Source organism: Megascapheus bottae, chromosome 18, assembly GCF_031878675.1.
Source record: "Megascapheus bottae isolate mThoBot1 chromosome 18, mThoBot2.hap1, whole genome shotgun sequence".
NCBI lineage: Eukaryota > Metazoa > Chordata > Mammalia > Rodentia > Geomyidae > Megascapheus > Megascapheus bottae.
Genome location: NC_143526.1, coordinates 37,717,035 through 37,742,016, shown reverse-complemented (window position 1 = coordinate 37,742,016; position 24,982 = coordinate 37,717,035). Strand labels below are relative to the sequence as shown.

At 48.0% G+C, this 24,982-nt stretch overlaps 1 protein-coding gene across 1 annotated transcript; it reads right to left on the bottom strand.

Moving 5' to 3' along the window:
* Positions 1-4,876: 4,876 nt before the first annotated feature.
* Positions 4,877-16,949, bottom strand: Ttpal (alpha tocopherol transfer protein like). Its single transcript, XM_090352401.1, has 5 exons — positions 16,800-16,949; positions 10,034-10,493; positions 8,584-8,777; positions 6,108-6,218; positions 4,877-5,480 (listed from the first exon to the last, which is right to left on the bottom strand). Exons 2-5 carry the CDS (start codon positions 10,476-10,478, stop codon positions 5,202-5,204), a joined length of 1,029 nt encoding a protein of 342 aa, XP_090208527.1. The 5' UTR covers positions 10,479-10,493; positions 16,800-16,949; the 3' UTR covers positions 4,877-5,201.
* Positions 16,950-24,982: the final 8,033 nt, after the last annotated feature.

The window sequence follows — 24,982 nt, the reverse complement described above, 5'->3', positions numbered from 1 at the left end:
CTGCCCTTGTGCTATCTCAAGGCTAGTGCTCTACCACTTGAGCCACAACACTACTTCTGGCTTTTTCTTTGTATGTGGTACTGAGGAACCAAATCCAGGGCTTTGTGCATGCTGGGCAAACACTCTACCACTAGGCCACACTCGCAGCCCCTGGCATCTGTTTTCTAGAGTAAGAAACAGTAGAGCTGGCTATCCTGAAGAGCTGGCTGTACTATGGTATGTAAGGAAACTGAGTCATGAGGGTATCACAATCAAAGGGCAGAAAGTGAGCTCAGCAGACTTACTTCTGGCAAAAGCCTGAGACAGACAGACAGTGATATGCTCTCTTACAACTGAGGTCTCCTTTAATTAGGCTGGAGAGTGAAGTCAGGTGGGGTAGTTTGTCACAGGAAGCAGGGCAGGATGGGAACTGGGGAAGGGGTTCATTGTGCAGAGGTGGAATCCTGAGTTATTGGGAAACATCTGTTTATAGCAGACAAGTCAAATAGTTGGGCCCTTAGTTCCTAGGTTATCTCTTTTACAACCACAGGGTATGTGTGGGAAGGAGAGGGAGATGATTCAGTTTCAGCAAGGTCTACAGCAAGGGCAATTCTATGGCTGTCAGGGGGAAAGGCCAGTGTTTTGACTTGAAATCATTCCTCATGAGGAGGGCCTAAAACCTGTGGGGTCCCCAGGAGCCGGCAGGGAGCCTCCATCTTGTGGGAGGGTTTCTCACCTCTTTACCTGTACTCTAGACATACCACAGGGACCTGGCTGCTGTCTCCCCCGGAACAGTGTGAACTCCTGCAAACACAAAGGAGACAGGTTGGGAAAGAGCCTAGCATGAAAGGTACCAATCAAGCTGCAACTCCATTGCTCCTCCACTTGTTTCTGGAATAAAATGTTACAACTTAGGTATGTTCTGTGAGCTGGGTATCAGTGGCCCACACCTATAATCCTGCCTACTCATGAGATAGATCTGATATTATATAACGTGACTCTTAATCCATGTGCCTATCCATCCATTTGTCCGACTGTCCGTCCCTCCATCTGTCTGCCCATCAGTCGTCTGTCCATCATTTGTCCTTCCGTACATTTGTCCCTGCATCTTTTCGTCTGTCTGTCTGTCCATGTGTCCCTCCGTCTGCCTGTCTCCAATAATGATTTAAACTTACTGTTTCTGAGCTAGGTTCTCATTCCCTGTCTAGGTGTGCACCTGGACACAACTGATCTAGATTTGGCTTTCCATCAGCTCTTTCTTTGGTGGAGTATCCTGTGAAGTTTTTTTCTTCTTAGGCTGGCCTTGAACCTTGATCCTAACAATCTCAGCCTCTGAAATAGCTAGGATTCCAGGTGTGGGGGTACCAGAACACAGCTGAGAACTGAAACATATGCATAATTTCTCAGCTACTTTCTACCTACCTACCTCTGCTTTCTTTTGCACACATTAGTGTGGCCTCAGAACATACAACCTTTGGAGATAGCACACCATCAGCCACAGTGCCCCTTCCAAACCTCACAATCTTTATCCAAAAGAACACGGTCAGCCGGACCGGGTGTGGTGGCTCATGCCTGTAATCCTAGTTACTCAGGAGGCTGAGATCTGAGGATCATGGCTCAAAGCCAGCCTGGGCACGAAAGTCTATGAGATTCTTCAGTTAATCACCAGAAAACTGAAAGTGATACTGTGGCTCAAGTGGTAAAGTGCTAGCTTTGAGCTGAAGAGCTCAGGGACAGCACCCAGGCCCAGAGTTCAAGCCCTATGACTGACAAGAAAATAAAAAAAGGACACTGTCACAAAAGAACTGAATATACTCAACAGTACACAGGGATTTTTATTCTTTAGGATCCAGACATGCATACTAAAATTACTATCTTCACCACTCTTAGAAAAATGCACTAAAAAAATAAAACTTTTGATCAAGACAAACTAAGTACTCCACATTCCTATACTCAAAGGCAAATTGAATTTCAGTTTGAAGCAAGGAATGTGACTGGGCTGGAAGTGAGCCTGGCTCCCACCTCATCAGAGTGTGGTACCCGGGGGCTGGCCACAGCGGTTTCAAGTATTCTACCGGTCAACAGGTTTCTACCGGATATGCCAGGAAGGCTTATCTACACAGCTCGTAACAGCAGGTCACTGTGGGCTAAAGAAGCTGCCAGTGAGATTTAAAACCAACAAAACCCCAGCTAGTTGCAAATACATCTGTGTGTCTTTGTAGGACAGGCATCTTTCCTGAGTAGTCCATGTGTTATGTCCAGGCTTCTCAGGGCCAAGGGACAGCCACAATTTTAGCATTAGTTAATGTTTTTTCATTCCCTCAATGAAAGGCTGGAAAGGAAATCCTGAAATATTAACTTGAAAATGAGGTATCATAATGCCACCATAGCCACAGAGAGATATGCTGCGGCCCAGATGAAAAAGTAAATCCAGCACTGATCTGAGAGTAGGGGGATATTTACAGAAATGTTCATAGTAAAGCCTTAATGTCACCTAAGAGTTAGGGAGAAATGCTTATCACCCCCAACTCCTTGGGGGTGGGGGGAACAGGACTTCTCTATTTCTCAGTTAACACATAACATCTGGAGCTTTACATGGCAGTTTATTCTGACCTAAATTTCCTAATAACAGAGAGATAGGAAATAAGTCTACAAAGATACAATGTCTTATGGCAGAAAAGCTGTGAGATCCCAGAAACCAGAGGGTTTCATTTCCTTTGTCCTGTAATAATTCAGGGATGTTAAACGGCTCACTTAAGACCAGAGAAGCAAGAGAAAAACTGGAATTCCTTTTCTCCTAATACCCTATTCCTTCGTCTTCCCCATTCCACCCAGCCTTGCTGAGCTCCCAGGTTTGTGAGGCTTCACCACAGGAAGCTCACTGCAGCCTGCAGGAGAACATAACACTCTGCATGGCTTCACAGCTTGCTGCAACACTTCCAAGGTGTGCCAGGACTATGGAATCTCTCTTTGAAGCCCAAAGCCTAGATACTCCAGGAGGCAGAGGAGCTCAGGTTGCCCCTTTCAGAGGCTGAATGAAACAGCTCCAGCTTGAACTAGACATGGGAAAGAGCCTGTGAGCCCTTGAGATACGTTCCACTGAGCTTGACTATCCATTGCATGGAGTCACATAGATAAAAGATGACTGGCCAGGAATAGGACGCAGGATTTGAACCCGGGAACTTGGTGAAACTGAGTGACTCATCCTTCTCTTTGCCTAGTTTTTGTTGTGGTCTTCTCTCTCTCTCTCTCTCTCTCTCTCTCTCTCTCTCTCTCTCTCTCTCTCTCTCTCTCTCTCTCTCTCTCTCTCTTTTTCTCAAACTCTTCCCCTCAGGCTATAAAGAAAGTTTTTAGTGGGTTCTCCTGTTCAGGTCCCTGGGTTCTGACCCATCTACCTGGTCTTTCTACTTGGCATCAAGTTGGCCCTGCCGGAGACACATCGGCAGCCAGGGAGGGGGGTCTACATTTTGGCACTTCTAGCTCAGCCAGGACTGGAGCAGACCCAGGAGTAGTACCTATAATGAAAGTAACTTTCCCTACAATTGGCAATAATGAGGTAAGTAAATTCATCCAACCAATCTTAGCCTGTCAATTTTGAACACCAGAGCTTTGGATATGCCTGTTTAGTTGAATGAATGTAGAGTATAATCACATACAATAGGTAGAATTTGTCACTAATTTCATAATTGCATGGGGTGAATCAGAAGAGGTTAAGAGCTATCAGATGAACCCCTCCTTTCTTGATGTTTAAATTAAGGCTAAAATCTTGACAAAACCAATCTAAATGCTGACATCAAAAATGAACATTTAGGCCAACTGGTCCTCCCAGCAGAGAAAGAAAAGCATTGCAGTGGTCTGAGAGGATGGAGCCCTGGATACTTCCAGAACCTGCCCCGGTGCATCTCCAGGAATGAAATTTAAGCAGTTCGTGTATTGGAACCAGGCTAACAATACAATATTGTCTCAGGGAGAGAAGGAATTCATACAGGATTCATGTCACCTCACTTGGTCATCACAAAAATGGTCCTCATTTTCAGTTTAGCCATCACTACAAAAGAGCTGAGTCCTAGGAATAGACACATCGGTTTCTTTAAGAGCAAATAGTGACGCTTCCTCATGGGAAGGTTGTGTATAGATCACAAAATATCCAGACCCAGGGCCTAGTTTGGCCTAGTGGTAAGAGTGCTTGCCTAGAATGCATGAAGACCTGGGATTCAATTCCTTGGTACCACATACATAGAAAAAGCCGGAGGTGGGACTGTGGCTCAAGTGGGAGAGCTCTAGCCTTGAGAAAACCTATGGACAGTGCTCAGCCCTGAGTCCAAGCCCCAGAACTGACACCAAAAAAAAAGAAGGAAAGTATCAGGACCCAGTCAGCCAGCTCTCTAGGCAGAAAACGTAACTAGCTTAACATCAATACCAGAACTGCAACAGCCAAAGAAGGCTTGAGCTGTCCATAGTTCTCACACCCCAGGTGCAGGTCTCTGATCCCCAGGTCAGAATTTTACAGGCCTAAAATCAGTCTATTACATGGAGCAAAAATCATACACTGTATGATTCTGTTAAGAATCAGGGCTAAGGCTTTATGGATTTGAGGGTGGAGGTGGGATTAGGGGTTTCTACTGCAAGATCCAAATAAAGGAATGTCAAGGTGCTTTGAAGTCCCTAGCTTCCAAGACTGGTCAGTGCCGCATCAACTCTGGGGCTCCCACTAGCCAGTGCAGGTACTTTTAAAGACCCACTGGGGCCTAGAACTCAAGCCTGAAGCTTTCCGATGAACAAAGGTCTGCAGCTATAGATCACGGGAAAGACAGAATCCCAGTGCCTCACATTTGGTCACCTTGTGGATTTGGCCAAATGGTTTCAGAAGAATAATGCTGACTGGGCTGATCTGGTGTTTTTTTTCTCCTGGAGCGGAGATCGGTGTGTTTGGCTCGCACTTTCTTTGTTTCTGAGATACATAAAAACCAGAGGCAGCTTCCAGATCAATAGTTGCAGTCTGGGAGTCTGGGAATCGCTGAGGACACTTTCCATGTCTTCCCTGGAACAGTCGAGTGACCAAAGGCTTCACCCCCCATGATGGGTTTGCCTGTGGTACTCTCCCTGTGGTTCTGCCATTTAAATACAGAGAGCAAGACTGAGACGTTGGCACCTTAAGTTCTTCTGAGTATCTGAAGAAGTAAGGGAGGAATCTGGGTGGGGCAATGCTCCCTGGGTACTGGTTAATAGCAAGAGTACAATTGAGACTTGACAGCACGCACGGAGTCATCACACTGTACATCTGAGGTCAGCCTCTCATGCAGCAGTGCCTGGCCCAGGATGCTGTCACAGGCAGGGACAGGCTGGCAGAACTCTTTCACAAAAGCCTCCTCTGAGGCCAGCAGCACCGCATTCCAGGTGGCAATGTCCAGCTCTCCAGCTGTGCCCCCGTATTCCTTGGGGAGAATGTTTCTTGGGAGGCTTGTATGGAGAGAGTTCAGGTCAGACCCGTGGAGGAAGAACTGGAAGGATATGAAACAGAGCACAGAGACATGGGTTTTCAGGCGATCAATCATACAGCAAATTCCCTTTGGGTACATGCTGAAAGAGGTGGTAACAAAGGTTCCTCAGCTGGGCACTCGGTGGCTCTCGCCAGTAATCCTAACTACTTGGGAGACTGAGATCTGAGGGTTATGGTACAAAGCCGGCTCAGGCAGGAAAATCTGTGAGACCTTTATCTCCAATGAACCACCAGAAAACTGCAAGCTGTACTGTGGCTCAGAGTGATAGAGCACTATTCTTGAGTGAAAACTCTCAGGGACAGCACCCAGGCCCTGAGTTCAAGTCCCATGACCGACAGAAAAAGAAAAAGGACTGTTCATTTGCATTTACCTAATAATGTCATATTTTCCAAATTAGTTTCAGGGCAAAAAGTTAAATACTTGAAGTCTCAACTAAGTTGAGGGAAAAATGAAAATAACAACAAAGACATAAAATTAAAGGCCTTCCTAGGGCTGGGAATATGGCTTAATGGTAAGAGTACTTGACTAGCATGCATGAAGCTGTGAATTCTATTCCTCACGGCCAGTGCCCAAGCCCCAGGACTAGGGTAAAAAAAAAAAAAAAAAAAAAAAAAAAGCCTTACTTACTCTGTTTGCTATTTTCTCCTTTAGGAATGGCTTAATTATAGCAAAAATGCCTTTAAATATTCGAGGTTCATTTACTATGTGGACTGCTTTGATCCGAATGGGGAAACCATCCTGTGGAAAGGAGAAAGGAAACAGGATGTTAGAACAGCTGCAGTTTCTACATAGCCAGCCTCTACATTAACTCATGCTAAACCCCAATAATGGTCTGCTGTGACTCCTCAAAGACAGTCCCATTGGGGCCACACAGGAAGAGCAGCCTTAGGGGAGTCTCTCCTGGGGAGCAAGACTAGGTTAGAGGGGGTTAGGTAAACAGACAGCTGCCCCTCTACTAAGCAAAAATAGTTTGAATCACCAGGCGTGGTGGCTCATGCCTATAATCCTAGCTACTCAGGAGACTGAAATCTGAGGATCGTAGTTCAAAGCTATCTCAGGCACTAAAAAATCCAAGAGACTTTTAACTCCAATTTATCACGAGAAAACCAAAAGTGGTACTGTGGCTCGATGGGTAGGGCAGTAGTCTTGAGCTGAAGAGCTCAGGGGCAGCACCCGGGCCCAGAGTTCAAGTACCAAAACTGACCCCCCCTCCCCCCAAAAATAGTTTGAACCAACATGGATTGATCTCTAGGTGAGGGTTGCCAAAAGACTGCAAGGCAGGTAAGGCATTTAGTAAAATACATTCAATCAAATGCATTTCCTTAACTGTAGTCCTGTTTACAGCCTTTAATACTTGGATGTTTCTGGTGAAATTCATACGATATCTCCTAAGCTTGTATATTAGCACTGGAACTTGTGTCTCCTCTAGATAATTTTGCAGTACTGGGAAAACACATCCCAAACCCTACCCTGACACTGCTACTCAGCTGGAGGCATCAAGTCAGTGTAAAGGTCAGAGGGTGTACCTCAGAGGCAGAGCATTTTTCTTTCTTTTTTTTGGTTGGTCATGGGACTTGATCTCTGGGCGTGGGCATTAGTCCCTGAGCTCTTCAGCTCCAGATTACCACCCCACCCCTTGAGCCACAGCACCACTTCTAGTTTTCTGATGGTTAATTGGAGAAGGGTCTCATGGACTTTAGTGGCTTTAGTGCCCAGGCTGGCTTTGAACCACAGTCCTCAGAGCTCAGCCTCCTGAGTAGCTAGGATTATAGGCGTGAGCCTCTGCGCCCAGCAGTTCACAGGCACTAAAACAAAAACCACCTAAAACACATTAAACCAGGTGTAGTATACTCTCACTATCAGTGTGACTCAGACTGAGGAAGAAGGCCACAAGTTCAAGGCCACAAGGCCAGCTTAGACTACAAGGCTAGCCCGGACTACATAGTGGGCCTATCTCAAAAAACGAAACAAAACATAAAAAAAGCTGCGTGCCAATGGCTCATGCCTATAATCCTTACTGCTTAGAGAGCTGAGATCTGGAGAATCAGAGTTATCAGCTCAGCAAAATGCCAGACTGGAGGCATGGTTGAAGTACAAAAGTAGAGTGCAAAAGCAGAACCTCAAGTTCCTGAGTTGGAACCCTGGTATTGACACACACAAAAAATTACCCCCCACCCCCATGGAACTAAAGAAAGTGGTTAACTGGGTCAAAATCAGATATCAAGTTGACAGCAATGACCAAATAAATAGGTTCGTGATCTATTTAAATAACAAAGAGAGCACAGCAGGTACATTTGTGGAACTCAATATGAGAAACTACTGACCTATTGGTACACCATAAGTCACAAGAAGCAGTGCCCAGAGGTGTTCTGAATAAAAAGAAATTCAGGGGCCGGAGGTTGGCCCAGTGGTAAAGTGCTTGCCTAGCATGCATGAAAACCTGGGTTCAATTCCTCAGTACCACACACATAGAAAGAAGCCAGAAGTGGTGCTGTGGCTCAAGTGGTAGAATTCTAGCCTTGAGAAAGCCCAAGGATAGTTCCCAAGCCCCGAGCTCAAAGTCCAGGACTGGACAAAAAAGAAAAGAAAGAAATCCTTTACCACTGTGACGCTGCAGCCATATTCCCTAGGTCTATTTCCCCATTGTAAAGAAAATGTCTTGGCTTGCTTAACTCGGAAGATTCTCTGGAGGATGGAGTGGGTTGTGATGACTGTAATAGCACCTTGTGGGCACTGAACAGTGGGAGGCTACGGAAGGGACCTTACAGGTCCTAGCAACTTGTGTTCTTTCTGAAGTGCAGAAGATGAGGTATTGGGCACTGACCGAAACCCAGTCCCACATCAGAGGCTCCACTCTGGACAGCAGCATAGTTTCTGGGTTTTGTTTTAGACTCTTGCCCTAACACTGATCTTTTTCAGACAGGAGGTACCATCTCTAGAAAAAACTAGGACCCTGCTGACAGCCATGACAGATGGGACTGAAGATTATTTCCCGTTGCAGGTTGGGAAGTGAGTTTGTGGAATCCCATGAAACCTGCAGCAAAGGGACCTAGAGAAAGCCAGAACAATCACAGAATGGGCACACAGCAAAGGGGAGACATACCTGGAGGATGCCAATCACCTTTTTGGCTATAAAAGGACCAAAATGAGACGCTTTCGATAAGCTCACTCCTTTGTAGTCTGTGAGAATGACAATTCCATTCACCTGCGTTTCTTCAGACTGAATGAGTTTTTCTAATGTCAAGTATATGGCCCGGATGTTTTCGGTAAATGGGTAGTTGCTTGGAATCCATCTGTCTAAGGTCATAAGAGATGGACATTGTTACAGAAATGCTGTTTCAAAATAGGACAAACATATTCAAGGTCTTGAGCTGTGCACTAGTGCTTCATGCCTATAATCCTAGCTAGTCAGAGCCTGAGTTCTGAGAATTGTGGTTCAAAGCCAGCCCAGGTAAGATAGTCCATAAAACTCTTATCTCCAATTAACCATCGAAAAACAAAAATAAAAACAAAACAACCCAGAAATGGAGCTGTGGCTCAAATGGTAGGGTGCTAGCCTTGAACAAAAAGAGCTCAGGAGCAGTGTCTAGTCTCTTGAGTTCAAGCCACAAGACTGGCATGAAAAGAGAAAAGAAAAGAAAAAACAAAGCACTATTAGTGACCCTACATGGCAACGGATGCTTCTAAGCTCCAAACCCGGCAGCACATTTGGAAATGGAAATGCAAGTGAGTGCTGAGGTTAAAACATGAACTCTGAAATGAGACAGCTTAGATCTCGTAGCTAAGGTCTTGGACAAGTTGCTTCCTCCCTCTGGCCTCCATCTTCTAGGTGGAAGAGGGTACTGATCCGGGCCACAACGGATACCTATGCTCTTTGCCATCTCCATTTTTGGCTTGCTTGGGAAAAGCAATCTTCCTTTCCATTTGTTCTGGTCTAGTGGGAAGCAGGCAGGCTGTGAGAGGAATGGGAAACACTACCACAGGAGAAGCATTTGGTCTCATGAAGAGAATGGGATAGCAAATTCCAGGGTGGCAGTTCTAGCACCCTGACACGGGGACATCCTTCAAAATGCTCTTTGCAGAAAGGTGTTGAAAGCCAGGCCTATATCCTGAGTGAGAACCATTCCTTAGCCCACCAGATTCTCTTCCTGGAAAGCTAGAATTTGCACTGAGGGCACTTAAATTGAGGGCCGGGCAGATCTGAGAGCTGAAAGCTATTAGCTTTGGCAGTCTACAGGATGGGTTAAAAAAAAAAAAAAGGAAGATGATTTGCAAAAGGCAGCAGACATGTATGATCCAGCAGAGGCAGGGCCAGGAAGAGCTGGCTTGGCTCCTACGTAGACCTCTGCTCCTGGTTCTAGGATCTGGTAAGAGCTGTTGCACCTTCATCTCTAAGGGCAGAGATTCTCCTGCCTCCTCAGACCAGGTTCTAGTCATCTGCTGGCAAAAGGGCTTTGAGTATGGATGGGGGGAAAGGACCAGGAGAAAGGACAGGGCCCAGGACCACTGGGACAGTCTCGGGGAGACTACAGACTGGCAGCCTAGGGCCGTACCTGGGCGGATGCACAGGACATGGCAGCCCCTGGGGTCTGTGTGGGGCAGCACGGTGAGGAACCCGGAGCTGAGGACATCTTTGAGGGCCGAGGGCCTCAGGTTACTGAAGACCTCAGGCCAGCTTCGCCTGCAGCTGTGGTAGTTGACCAGCAGCTGCAGAGCGCGGTCGTAGTCAAACTTGCGGGCCCGGAGGAAGCGCAGCAGGAAGGCGTCGTCCAGAGACGTGCTCAGGTTGGGGTACTCCTTGCGCACCATGTCACGAAGGGCCTGGACATCCCGAAGTCTCCACTCGGGCTTCTCCTGCAGCTCCTCCCGGGCTTTGAGGACCAGTTCTTCGGTCAGCGAGCACTCGTAGCCAGGAGGATCGGCGGGTGGTGGCAGCTCATTCTCAGAGAGCGACGCCGCAGAGGGGCTGGTTCTCAGAGAGTCACTTTCTTCTGACATCAGCCACCAGGATCCCTGCTGACACAGAGGCCCCAAGCCAGGTTAAGACACATAGGACTGTGGCCCAGCACCTGTGAATCCCAGCATGTGGGGGACAGGGATGATTCTGTCAGGACCACAGACGTCAAAGGGGAATGAACTGGATTCTGAACTAGTTTCCTCAGGTACAGACTGACACAGAATCTTCTGGAAGGCATCCAGGCTGCTCTGGTTCAATATACACCCTCTTCATCAAACAGGACAGCTTCCTTGTATATCCTTATAAGAGTTCAACCACCTTACTCCTCACTAAGTAACTAAATCAAACAACTGGGAGCTTCTAATTGACAGAAAATGAAAATAGTCTGCAGTGCTCTCACAGCAAAAACTGCCTCTGTGGAAAGCAGCTTGTCAGACTCTATTAAAATCTACAACTACCCAAGAGCTGGGCATCAGTAGCTCAGGCCTGTAATCCGAGCTAATCAGGAGGCTGATTGCTGAGGATTGCACTTTGAAGACAGCCTAGGCAGGAAATTCCGTGAGATCCTATCCATAATAAATTACTCAGAAAAAATCAGAAGCAGCTCTGTGGCTCAAGTGGTAGAGTGCTAGCCTTGAGTATAAAGAGGCTCAAGGACAGGGCCCAAGCACAGTGAGGGCTCAGGGACAGTACCCAGGCCCTGAGTTCAAGCTCCAGGACTGGGAAAACAAAAACAAAACAAAACCACTATAGTAGTCATGGCACTTCTGCCTCTAGGACATATATTTGTACAAATGTACAAAGTGTGTCACATCCATAGGATTGGTTACAATGACAAATAATTAGAAATACTATAGGAATGGGATACTATTCAGCCATGAAAAGGAATTAGAGATAGTTATAAACTAACAGAAAGTGGGGATTGGCAGATTGCATAATCACCTTTATGTGGGAAGAGCTAAAAGAAATGGAGAAATAGTTGACAGATCCAGACAACAGCATAATGATAATGAAGACTTATTTATTTATTGTGGGCCATGGGGCTTGAACTCTGGGCATGGGTCTACCCCTGAGCTCTTCAGCTCAAGGCTACTGCCTTACCCCAGGAGCCATAGCCCCACTTCCCTTTTTCTAGTGATTAACTGGACATAGAGTCTCAAGGACTTTTGTGCCTTAGTTGGCTTTGAACCCTGATCTTCAGATCTTGGCTTTCTGAGTAGCTAGGATTACATGCATGAGCGACTGCGCCTGGCCTGAAGACTTTTTTTTAGTGTACTGTTTGTTTAAATTATTTATTATCATTTTATTTTTTTTGTGGGTCATGGGGCTTGAGCTATCATGCCTGGCCTGAAGAGATTTTTTTTTTTTTTACCAGTCCTGGGCCTTGAACTCAGGGCCTGAGCACTGTCCTTGGGTTTTCTCAAGGCTAGAGCTCTACTTCTTGAGCCACAGCACCACTTCCAGCTTTTTTCTATGTATGTGGTACCGAGGAATCGAACTTGGGTCTTAGTGCATGCTAAGCAAGCACTCTACCCCTAGGCCAAACTCCCAGCCCCTGAAGAGCTTTTTTTTTTTTTTAGTGTACTGTTTGAATTATTTATTATTTATTTATTCATTTATTTTTGTGGGTCATGGGGCTTGAACTCAGTTTGGGCACTGTCTCTGAGCTCTTGAACTCCTGGCTACCACTCTACTCCTGGGCCTGGGCATTGTCCCTGAGCTCTTCAGCTCAAAGCTACCACCCTACCCTTGAGCCAAGCCCTACTACCCATTTTCTGGAAGTTAACTAGAGATAAAGTCTCAGGTCCTTTTATGCTTGGGCTGGCTTTGTACCTTAATCCTCAGATCTCAGCCTCCTGAGTAGCTAGGATTACAGGTGTTAGCCACCATGCCGAGCTTATTGTTTTTGTTTTTGTTTTTTGCCAGTCATTGGCTTGGGTTCAGGGCCTAAACACTGCTATGGGCTTTCTCAAAGGCTAGCACTCTACCACTTGAGCCACAGCACCACTACTGGCTTTTTTCTATGTATGTCATACCGAGGAATCAAACTTTAGTCTTTGTGCATGCTAGGCAAGCACTCTACCACTAGGCCAAACTCCTGACCCCATGAATTTTTTTCTTTTTTGGTGGGTCCTGGGGCTCAAACTGGGCCTGGGCACTGTCCCTGAGCTCTTTAGCTCAAGGCTACCACCATACCCTTGAGCCACAGCACCACTTCCCGTTTTCTAGAGGTTAATTCAAGGTAAGAGTCTCAGGTCCTTTTGTGCCTGGGCTGGCTTTGAACCTTGATCCTTAGAACTCAGCCTCCTGAGTAGCTGGGATTACAGGTATGAGCCACCACGCCCGGCACATACATAAGTAATTGAGGAGATGTAGTGGTCAGATCTGCCTCTGGAGAAACCTACTTGACTAGTGACCCCAGCCACTGTCCCATATACTGTCTAGCAGATGCTCCACATGCCACAGATTGTTCCCCGCTGATGACAGACTGATGAACTGACCCTTCCTAGCCCTCTCACCCTTCACTCTTGTGGCCTAAGCTTCCTGCCAGACCTGCTTCACTTACTGGAAGCTCTTCCTGATGCTTCTAGTTCTTTTCCCTCTCTCTCTTTTTATGGCTTGAACCCAGGGACTGGGTGCTGTCCCTGAACTTCCTCACTCAAAGCTAGCACCCTCAAGTCACAATGTCACTTCCAGTTTTCTGGCAGTTAATTGGAGATCAGTCTCATGGTCATTCTGGCCTGGGCTGGCTTCTGAGATCCTCAGATCTCAGCCTCCTGAGTAGCTGGGATTACAGCTGTGAGCTACCAGTGGGCATTCCCTCCCCCCCCCCCAATCTCCCTTCTCTTGTCTCCAGTCAACTTAATCCTAGTGTCTGCATTGGGAAAATCTGAACCATTTTTTTTTTTTTTCTTGTCCTGGGGCCTGAACTCAGGGCCTGAGCACAGTCCTTAGGCTTTCTCAAGGTTAGTACTCTACCACTTGAGCTTTTTCTATGTATGTGGTACCAAGGAATCAACCTGGGTCTTTGTGCATGCTAGGCAAGCACTCTACCTCTAGGCCGTGCTCCCAGCACTGAACCATTTTTAATCAACTGACACATTCGAGGAGCAAGGCAGCAGCAGGACTGCCCAGTTCCAGAGTCCCTGCTCTTGTCCTCAACCCATTACTGGTCCTTCACTGTGAGCTCCACACCGAGGGCAGGGTTTCTCCCGGGAGGCCATGCATGTACCGTGATGCCCTCATTGCATCTGGCCCACTCCAGCCCACTGGAGTCAGTGGCCAAGCAGGCTGCTCCCTCAAAATCTTGGCTCTGTCTGCTCCATCTCTTGCACCCCAACTTCTTGCCCTATTCAGCTTCCTTCCTCCCAAGGTATGTTCTCATCCTGGGCATGTTGATCCCTCCCCATCACTCTCCCTCCAGATTCTCACCTGACCCACGGCCCACCATGATTCACTCTAAGTCCTGATTAAATGCCACCTCATCCATCTGCAGATTTTTTTCTTTTCCTCTTCTTTTTGCTGTGGTACTGGGGATGGAATCCAGGGCTTCATTCATGCTAGTTTACAATATGCCTCCAGCCTTTTTGTATTTTTTAAAATAAGGTCTCTCTAACCTTGTTAAGGTTGGCCTTCAGCTCATGACCCTCTCCTGAGAAGCTGGATGACAAGCTTGAACTATCTCACCCAGTCTATTCAGCACATATGGAGCACATAGGTCGTACCAGGCCCCTTTCTAGGTAGTGGGGATATAGAAAGGAACAAAGAACCCTGCTTCACTGAGCTTAGGTTCCAGTGCATATAGAGACAATCGTGGATACATAATAAACTATGTGGTCCAAAGAGATATGGGTGGGTATTAGTGAGAGAAGATTGGGCTAACAAGGAGGTTAGTGAGAGGTTCTAGATGAAGTTGACTGATTGATGTCTGAAAATAGAACAATGAACCCTGTTGGAATTATTTTAGGGATAACTTCATAATAAATATCAAATTACAAAGTAATTATTTTAGGGACAGAGTGATAGAGGGGATGATACTGTGATCGTTGTGAGCAGGTGTGGGAAAGTGTCACAATGAAATCCACCACTGCAGAACTAAAGTATACTAATTTAAAAAAAGAAACCCACTCTAAGAGGAGGTAAGTGCTGTGACGAGAAAGCAGAGGCAGGTTGTGGAAACAGGAGTTTCTTTTTAAACAGGTGGTGAGGAAAGTGTCCCTAGATACCTTAAGCAAAGAGGAGGGAGGTGATGGAGCAAGCCTTGCCATCAGGAACGGACATGGCTGGCTTTTTAAGAAGTGAGTATGGCTACAGCAAAGGAGACATAGAAATACTAGGCAGGTGAATGCTGAGGCTTCCTGGTGGCCCAGTGACTCAGCCACCGCTCTATGGGTAAGAACTTTGACTTCTACCCTCCATAAAGAACACGGAGGATTTTCAGTATGGTGACAATCTAATTTAAATTTCCCAAGGCTCACACTGCTGCCTGGAGAACAGACTTACTATAACAGGGTGAGGACAGCGGGGATCGGCGGCTCACACTTGCCATCCTCAGGAGGCTGAGATCTGAGGATTGCACCGCAAAGGCAGCCAACGCCGAAAGTCCATGAGACGCTGACTTCCAATCAACTACAAAAACGCTGAGCCAGAGCAGTGGCTCACGCGTGTCATCCCAGCTACTCAGGAGGCTGAGATCTGAGGATCAAGGCTCAAAGCCAGCCCAGGCACAAAAGGACCTGAGACTCATCTCCAATTAACCTCTAGAAAAAGGGCAGTGGGGCTTGGCTCAAGAGTATGGCAGTAGCCTGGAGCTGAAGAGCTCAGGGACAGCGCCCAGGCTTAGTTCAAGCCCCATGACAGACAGACAGACAGACAGACACACACACACACACACACACACAGCTGAAAGTAGAGTTGTGGCTCAAGTAATAGAGCACCAATCTTCTTTAAGGGAAAAGCTCAGGGAGAGGGCCCAGGCTGGGAGTTCAAGCCCCAGAACTGGCACAAACAAAGAAAAAAAAACAATATAAAAAGGACAGTGATGAGGAGGGAGCAGACCATATAGTGAGAATGAAATAATCTAGATGAGAATGAGCACTGGCTCCAAGCAGCTGGCCTTCCAGTGTCAGGCCTCCCACAAGTCTTTGTCAAAGCATGTCTTCCACCTGTCATTGCCTGTAAGCAACGTATGAGAGATAACCCTATCTGTTTTGGCTCATTAACACGAACACAGCACTTTAACATTGTATTAGACACATAACCTGTATTCCATAAACATTTATTGGATGAGTTTAATGTGCTTGACAAAGGCATGTTGAGGGAGGAACCGAAAAACAATCCTGGTTTCACAGGACCCACCCGAGGCTGTTTCCACAACAGCCATCAACAGGTACATGAAATTCCAACCCAGGGCTCTGCTTACGAGAGCCACACTCGGCCCTCGGCCAGGCCAAACAAATGACCCATCGTTCTCACATAACACCTTACCCACTCCTGATACCTACTGCTTGGTATTTCCTCCCCCATTGTTGCCTCCAAGACAACTCATCACCTTTGGGGCCCCAAAGCAATGCCCCCCCCCCACCCGTGAAGCCTTCCCTGACTTCCCCTGGGTGGTTCCCATCCGTTTTCTCAACACTGGGTTCCTACTGCTCTGTAGTCCGCAGTCACCAGTGTTGACACCAAAGCTCTGAGTCAGTTTCCCCATCCATTCCTGCATCCTACAATTACTGATCACCTTCCATGTGTCAGGCACCAGCGCTGATGGGTGTTAGGGACACAGCCACAGACAACACATTCACGCCTTGGGAAGCTTCCATCATAGAAGAATGATGAAAAGAGATGATACATACTTGGGGGCTGATTCTCCTCCCCACCCCCATTCACCATCCGTGTTCTCGTTTATTATTATTACCTGGCAGTGCTGGGATGGAAGTGAGGGCCTTGTGTGCCTGCTAGCTACACCCTCAGCCCCCTGTTTAACTGTCACAGTATTAGTTGCGCACATCATCAGTACCCAAGGGGAAACTGTTCCTTGGAATGGGGGGGGGTCAGGGAAGCTGCTCATCTGTGAGTGAAGTCCCCCATCTTCCCCACCCAGAGCCAGGCATCTTATGTAGCATCACTCCCCCATCCCTGAACCCCAAATATCAGAGGCCGGAAGTGGAGCCCCCCCCCGGGGGGCCTCCACACCCAGCCAAGCGGCCTCCCGAGGCTCCTTACTTCCGGCTATCCGCCCCCACCCTAGCTGCCCCCATTTCCTGGGGTCTCCCGTTCCTCTGGCCCTCACTTCCGGTGTGGCCTCCCTCTCGGGGTCCCTCTGGTCGGCCCCCCGGGCGCACCCCGGCCTCACGGGCACTCACCCGCCCGGATGCAGGGCGGAGCGCGGGTCAATCGGCGGCGAGAGCCTCGTCTGGCAGCACGCACAGAACCGACCCGCACTCCCGCCCTGCCGGTCCGGCACCCCGCACCGGAAGTGACGTAAGCACGCGAGCGGGTGGGGAGCCCCCGGGAGTGCGCGTGCGCGACGTGTCCTGGCGTTGCTGGCTTCTGGCTCCCTCTAGCGGCGGCTGCGTGGTGCTACAGGATCTAGACAGGCTAGGAGAAAGTTTGTCTAACCAGGTGTTCAGAGGGGGAAACTGAGGCCTACAGTAGGAGAGAAAGAGCCCGTTTTCTGAGGACATACGACCGTTTACCTTGGATTTCATATCCATTTTCTTATCAAATTCTCATGATGTGCAATCCTTCTGTTTCATGAGAGGAAAAGTGGCAATCAGTGCCGCAAACAGAGTTTCAACCCAGGCGTCAGGGTTAGCATTCAGAGTTCTTCTTGCTACGGCTGCCTTCAGGTCTGCCTGCTCCAAGGAGAAGAGTCTCATCTAAAGCACTCATCCAAGATGAGTGACCTTGGGCAAGGCCCCATCCCTCCTGGGTCTGGGTTCGTTCCATTGTTCCTTTGTGCACATTTCTTTCCCTTTTTCTTTTTTTCTCATTTGTGGGGCTTGAACTCTGGGCCTGGGTGCTGTCCCTGAGCTCTTCATCTCAAGGCTACCACCCTACCCCTGGGTCTGGACGTTGTCCCTGATTCTTCAGCTCAAGGTTACCGCCCTACCCCTTGAGCCACAGCACCACTTCTGGTTTTCTAGTGATTAATTGGAAATAAGAGTCTCACGGACATTTTAGTACCTAGGCTGGCTTTGAACTGTGACCCACAGATCTCAGTCTCCTGAGTAACTAGGATTACAGGCGTCAGCCACTGGTCCAAGCTATGCACAACATTTCTTGCTCTGGATCTTTATGCCATAAATTATTTGCCTCTTATTTGAATGTGGATGAAATTCCCTCAGATAATGGTAGTTTTAAAAAAAGATTTATTATCTCCTTACGTGGCCTGTTTTCACTCCCCAATATAAAGATATCCTGTGGCTTGAGCTCAGGGCCTGAGCATTGTCCTTGGGCTTTCTCAAGGCTAGCACTCTACTACTTGAGCCACAGCACCACTTCTGACTTTTTTTTTTTTATGTATGTGGGGTGCTGAGGAATCAAGCCCGGGTCTTCATGCATGCTAGGCAAGCACTCTACCACTAGGCCAAACTCCTAGCCCCATAAAGATATTTTTATGCCACTTCAACACCAAGATGAATTTTTCTAGGCGTGGCTCATGATACAAGCCTTCAATCCCAGATCTTCCTGAGACCCCAGATTGGAGGATTGTATTCTGAGGCCAGCTGCTGGGAAAATTATACAAGGTTGTGTCTGGAAAAAAAATTAATAGAGCAAGAAGAGTGACTCTGGTTACAGCACCTACCTAGCAAGTACAAGGCCAAATTTAAAACCCAGTATTTCCAAAAGGAAAATAATTAATTTAAGAACTCTTACAAGTGTTCAGTTATTTTAGGGACGGGTTGCGATTGGGATGGGGTAATCGGAAAGGCTCTTGGAAAGGCTAGAAAAGGCCTGTAGCGTGGCTGGGTTAATGATTAACAGGGGTAGTTACCTTGAAACAAACTTTAGATTTCAAATTTAATTTATGTGACTTTTTTTGTTGCTCTTGTTTTATAATATCTAGCTTTCATCCCCATAAAATCCGAACACCAGCTTGCCCACATCACTGTTTATGTGTATGCCTACACATGTGTACAGAGGCATGGGTGAGAATGTTGAGTCCTGTGTCTCCAGATACACACTAAATATGCCTGTAGGAACCCACTAAGCATGAGTTTCCCATGAATCCTGTCAAGACCCTCTGGGATTTTGGCACAACTGCACACATTTCTGAGCTTGTGTGAGATATCAGAAATCTACCATGCATATTAGGGATCACAGTGTGCCAGGTGCTATTGCCAGTGTTCCTATCACAGTGTCACAGTGGGATATGGTGTCCCATCTGACAGGAAATGGAACGACATTGAGGCTCCGAAAGCTTTCCTGTGGTAGAGCAGCCTGGTTTTGAACCCAGGCAGCCTGGCTCTTCTGCCCATGTCTACATCCACTCTGTGTGTCCCCTGCTGTTTCTGTTCATTTGTTTTTGTTGTTTCTTTTTTTCCCAGATTGAACACAGGGCCTGGGTTTGCAGAGGCTGCTCTATTTTTTTTTTTTTGCCACTCCTGGGGCTTGAACTCAGGGCCCAGGCACTGTGCTTGGACTTTCTCAAGGCTAGCTCTCTACCCTGAGCCACAGCATCACTTCTGGTTTTTTTCTGTGTATGTGTTACTGAGGAACTGAATCTAGGGCTTCATGCATGCTAGGCGAGCACTCTACCGCTAGGCCACACTCCTGGCCCTGCTCTGTGTTTTTAATTGGTGCCCCATGCCCATTTGCAATAACATCTCCTCCTGTGCACCTGAGTAACAAGCCCTGCAGGACAGGCTTGCAAGGTGGGGATCATGAGTAGTCCATGTGTGATGAACGGAACACATGGCCCGCACAGAGGTGAAGGCACATAAGGCAGGGGTTACAACAGAAGCAAGTGGCTGGGAGGGCACACACTCCAGTTCTTCAGATTCAAAAGAACAAATTGCCCTAGCTTTTCAGCAGCGCTCACCTGCTGCCGCCTCCCGTCTGAGGTCATGAGGTGGCCCAGCCAGTGATCTGGAGAAGTGGGGGGTGGGGGAAGCCAAGTGCTTGACATGTGTCAGATGCCTCTGTCCTCAGTCACAGGGTAGTGTGGAACTTGTGACCCACGAGGCTGGTGGGACTGCAGGTGTTAGACACTTTAGAGCCATGGCCCGGGATGGAGCTGGCCAGCGGTCTGCCCAGGAGTAAACATCTCCTCAGGGCTTGGGTGTGCAGATTTCCCAGAAGAGGCCAGAGCCCAGCTGTGGTTTTGTGGGCACACATTGATTTCCCTGAGTCGGCATGGTTGCTTGGAGGGACAGGATGTTCCCAGGGGCCCTGGATACCAGCCAGGTTGAAGGTTTTTCCAAACCAGGGCTTGGACTGAGGGGGAAGAGGACAGGGAGGAGTGGAGAGCCTACACTCTTCGTTTAATTCACAAGACTATAAGAGCTCAGTCCACTTTCTCTCCTATGAACACCATCCAGCCTGGATCCTGGGCCTCACGGGATCCCAAGCTAGGCATTTTTTTTTTAAAGGGGGAGGGTTGGTGGTGGGGCTTGAACTCTGGGCCTGGCACTGTCTCTGAGCTCTTCAGCTCAAGGCTACTGCCCTACCCCTCGAGCTACAGCACCACTTCCCATTTTCTGGTGGGTAATTGGAGATAAGAGCTTCACTGACTTATGTGCCCGGGCTGGCTTTGAACCTTGATCCTCAGACCTCAGCCTCCTGAGTAGCTAGGATTACAGGAGTGAGCCATCATGCCCGGCCTGAGCATTTTTTTTGTTAGTCCTGGGGCCTGAACTCAGCCTGGGCACTGTCCCTAAGCTTCTTTTGCTCAAGTCTAGCACTCTACCACTTGAGCCACAATGCTTTCTATGTGGGAGGTACCGAGGACTCACACCCGGGGCTTCATGCCTGCTAGGCAAGCATTCTACCACCAAGCCACATTCCTAGTCTCCAAGCTAAGCATTTTGTACATATTGATTCCATGAAAGCCCACACAGAGAAGGAACTGCAAGTCAGTTATGTGGGGTTCTAGTACAAGAGTATGGGTTCACTTGTCACAGTGCAGCAACCCTGATCAAAGAACAAGGAAACTGAGGCTCAAGAGGTAATCCTATGTTGCATAGTGTTGCTAGAAAGTTCTGCTGGGGGAGCCGGGAGTTTGGCCTAGTGGTTAAAGTACTTGCCTAGCATGCTCGAAGACCCGGGTTTGATTCCTTGGTACCACATACTTAGAAAAAGCCAGAAGTGGTGCTGAGGCTCAAGTGGTAGAGCTCTAGCCTTGAGAAAGTCCAAGGACAGTGCTCAGGCCCTGAGCTCAAGCCCCAGGACTGGCGGGGAAAAAAAAAAAAAAAAAAAAAGAAAGTTCTGCTGGGACAGCCAGTGCTTATTTATTTATTTATTATTTTATTGCCAGTCCTGGGGCTTGAACTCAGGGCCTGAGTACTGTTCTTGGGCTTTCTCAAGGTTAGAGCTCTACCACTTGAGCCACAGCACCACTTCTGGCTTTTTCTGTGTATGTGATAACGAGGAATTGAACCCCGGACCTTTGTGCATGCTAGGCAGGCACTCTACCACTAGGCCAAACTCCCCGCCCCAGTGATCATTTTGTTTTTTTTTTAAGGGCACACGATGATATTCACAACTGCCAACACTTGTGTTAAAGAGCAGAAATCACAAACACAAAAACACACCCTGAATTTATCATCACCCCAACATTCACACACAGATCTAGAGGAGAGAAGAGAGTTTGCCTTGGCGAGGAAGGATGTGGCGGACAGGACGGGGAAGGGGAAGAAAAAGGGGAAGGGGAAGGGGAAGGAGAAGGGGAAGGGGTGTTCCCTGAGCTGGGGCCTGAAGTGTGGGTCCAAGGGGCAGCCGTGCTGATGGGAGCTGGCTGTCCAAGGGCACTGGTGAAGGAGCCAGAAGTGTGTTTGTGTGTGTGTGTGTGTGTGTGTGTGTGTGTGTGTGTGTGTGTGTGTGTGTGCACCTATGTGCCAAGGTCAGCCAGACTCCAGGAATCCTGGGGAGCCCCCGCTGAAGTGTTTCCCACAGGCCTGCATGGGCAGAGAGTTCTGTGAGGGCCTAGCATGGGTCTTGCCTTGCAGCGCACCCTGGAGGGGAGCTGGGGACAGACGCAAGAAGCCAGGGTCGGGATGGGTGTTAGATTCTTGGGGATTGACAAAGAGGTCACAGAGGACCTCCAGGGAGAGAAGTATGCCCCCTGCCCAAGGTCAAGGGTGTAAGGAGCCTGTAGGAGAGCCTATGTCACTGGCACCCTCAACCTCATTCCATACCATTAAGGGGAAGCTACCAGGTTCCCAGAGTCCCCAGGGGAGGAGAGGAGGGAGAGAGAAGGGGGCCATTTATCCTCTACTAAGCTGGGGACATGGACAAGGCTTAAGTGCAAATCACACGAGGTGTTTCAGGTAGTAGCTTGACTGGACATTCGAATGACTACATTGATGGTGTTTGTGGCCTAGATGACCAAGGCTTTGTCTACTGCTGGGGGAAAAAGCAGCAAAGCAATGGGGGTGATTTGTCATTCAGCGGCAGGTAAAGCGTGTGCGTGTGTGTGCGTGTGTGTGTGTGTGTGTGTGTGTGTGTGTGTGTGTGGTGTTCTTCTGAGAACATTTTGAAAGGGACGTTGGGTGACAGAAGTAAGGGTGCACTTTGATTATGTGGCAGGCTGCTTTGTTCAATGTGCTGGTCACAGTGGGTAGGGGAGTTCTTTAAAAACAAGTCTGAGAAGTGAATGTTCCAGAATGCCCTGGAGTTTGGTTCATTAGGCAGGCAACAGCTCTGGGAGCTTCTTAGTCCTTCCTGGGGGGTGGGGGGGGTCAGCATACACCTCCTTGGAGGCTTGCTGTTTCTGCTTCTTCGGATCACTGTCAACCCCAAAGACACTTCACCTAGAAGGGGCATCTCCTCACCCACAAGATGGCTCACAGCCATCTGGCTCTCTGGCACAGAGGACCAGGCTTTACCACATCCTTTCTCCCTTACCTTGTTTCCCTTTGTGCCAATGGTTCAGGTGGTAGAGCACCCGCCTAGCAAGCACAAGGCTCTGAGTTCAAATCCTAGTATTACAAATAAAGAGATGATGGTACACACACACACACACACACACACACACACACACACACACTGGAATATTATTCCACCCTTAAAAAATGATGTAGCCATTTGACACAGTGAATGGATCTGGAGGTTGATACTCTAAGTGAAATAAACGAGACACAGAAAGACAAAAAATACTGCATGGTCTCACGTATATGTAGAAAATACATGTAGCTAGACAATGAAACGGTGGTGACCAGAAAGGGAAGGGGCTAGGGTTAGGGGTTTCAGAAATGGGATGTAGGTCAAAGTCAAAGGCCTGCTTCCTTAGCTGGAGACATAATCAGTCCAGATGACAGTACTTCCAGGAAGTCACTTGTCCCTTCCTGGAAACCATAGCTTCTCAGAATGTGCCTCCTCCATGGCCTCCCTCTGCCTGCCTTCTGGCTGCCAGTGCATCTTTTCCTCCTTGTCAGAGGGTCCTGAGTTTGAATCCTGACACCACTAGCTGTCTGACCTTGAGTGGACTCCCAAAAGCTTCCTCTGAATAATAATTGAAATTTCCTGGCAATTGCCTCAAGGGTCAATTGAGAGATAATTGATGTTAAAAAATTAATATAGGGCCTGGTGTATGATAAAGTACTTGATATGTGTTAACTATTACTGAACTTCACTAGGAGGTGAAATGCTGACTTTAAGTTTCTCAGCCTTAGAATCACGAACTCACTGATCCACCTCTATTTATTGATATGGAAAGATGCCCAGAGTTCAGTGTAGGAGGGAGGGGGAGGGGAAGCAAGCTGCAAAACAATATACACCTCACAGGTCATTGTGAACATTAAAGAAAAAAAATGGACACGTCTGTCTTCCTGGAATTCCCGACACGCAGGGTGGATGCAGGAACCTAGCCACGCTGGTGCAACAGTAAATGGCAGTTCTCCGGAAGACAAATTGTGGTTGTACTTGAATCCAGGAGAGGAAGACCTTCCTGGATGCCAGCCTGAGTTGGACTCAGAACCTGTGGATCTGATGTGCATTGGAAACTTTAAAAAAATGTGGTGGTGGCTGGGAGTTTGGCCTAGTGGTAGAGCGCTTGCCTAGCATGCACGAAGACCAGGGTTCGATTCCTCAGTACCACTTACATAGAAAAAAGCTGGAAATGGTGCTGAGGCTCAAGTGGTAGAGCTCTAGCCTTGAGAAAGTCCAAGGACAGTGCTCTGGCCCTGAGTTCAAGCCCAGGACTGGAAAAAAAAATGCGGTGGTGAAATGAAAGCAAAGCAAAGCACTGATTGCCCTTTGGAATGGAGACGCCAGGCTCTGATGGAGAGTGGTTTTATTGCAGTCACTATGGTGTGACACTGGGGGGTGCCCCACTCAATCAACAGTAGAGCCCAGTGGGATTATGGTACAGAATTTACAGTTAGCCAGGGCTTCCATTTACTGAGTCTTTTCTCTGAGATCCTGAAATGCATTAAGAGGGTCACAAACTTTTCCTTGTTTTAACTTTGTAAACACTTCATCAATTAGATGAAGTGCTGGTACTGGAGCTTGAACTCAGGGCCTCACTCTCTCGCTTGACCGTTTTGCTCAATGTTGTGCTTTTCCCACTTAATCTATACCTTCACTTCCAGCTTTTGAGGCATAATTGGGATTTGAACTCAGGGCCTGATCTCTGTCTCTGAGCTTCTTTTGTTCAAGGCAAGCACTCAACCATTTGAACCACAGCATCACTTCAGCTTTTTTGAGTAGTTTATTGGAGATAAGAGTCTCACAGACTTCCCGGGACTTTTGTTCCCCGGGCTGGCTTTGAACCATGATCCTCAGATCTCAGCCTCCTGAAAGGCTAGGATTATAGGTGTGATTCACCAGTGCTCAGCAAATCTGCTTTTTGCTCAGGGTTGGACTCAGGCCTCAGTCCTCTTCCCTAGCCTCCAGAGTAGCTGAGATGATGGGCAGAATCAATCCCACCTAGCCTCTGTAGACTCCATTGTTCTCATGACCCTGGCAGGCATGGCTGAACCTCTCAGCCCCAGTGTAAGAAGGCCTTACCATGGCTGGGAATGTGACTTAGTGGTAGAGTGCTTGCCTAGCACACATGAAGCCCTGGGTTTGATTCCCCTGTACCACATACATAGGAAAAGCCAAAAGTGGTGCTGTGGCGCAAGTGGTAGATTGCTAGCCTTGAACAAAAGAAGCTTCAGGGACAGTACCCAGTCCTGAGTTCAAGCCCTAGGACTGGCCAAAAAAAAAAAAAAAAAAAAAAAGAGAGAGATGCCCCTACCAGAGACTTTTCTGTTGTAAGACCACCTTGCTTGGAGTTGGGGACCCAAGGTCCAGCCCTGATCTCCCTCCCAGCCTTGGGCCCTCTGCCGCCTCGGATGACTCTCTTGTTAGTGTCCTAGGCACAGGGTGGACCTCCATAAAT

Coding starts and splice junctions, on each gene's coding strand:
- Ttpal (XM_090352401.1), bottom strand. CDS start 10,478: ATGTCAGAAGAAAGTGACTCTCTGAGAACCAGCCCCTCTGCGGCGTCG. Junction 8,778..10,033: donor TGTCCTGTGCATCCGCCCAG/GTACGGCCCTAG, acceptor TTATGACCTTAG/ACAGATGGATTCCAAGCAAC. Junction 5,481..6,107: donor AGGAGAAAATAGCAAACAGA/GTAAGTAAGGCT, acceptor ATATCCTTCCAG/TTCTTCCTCCACGGGTCTGA.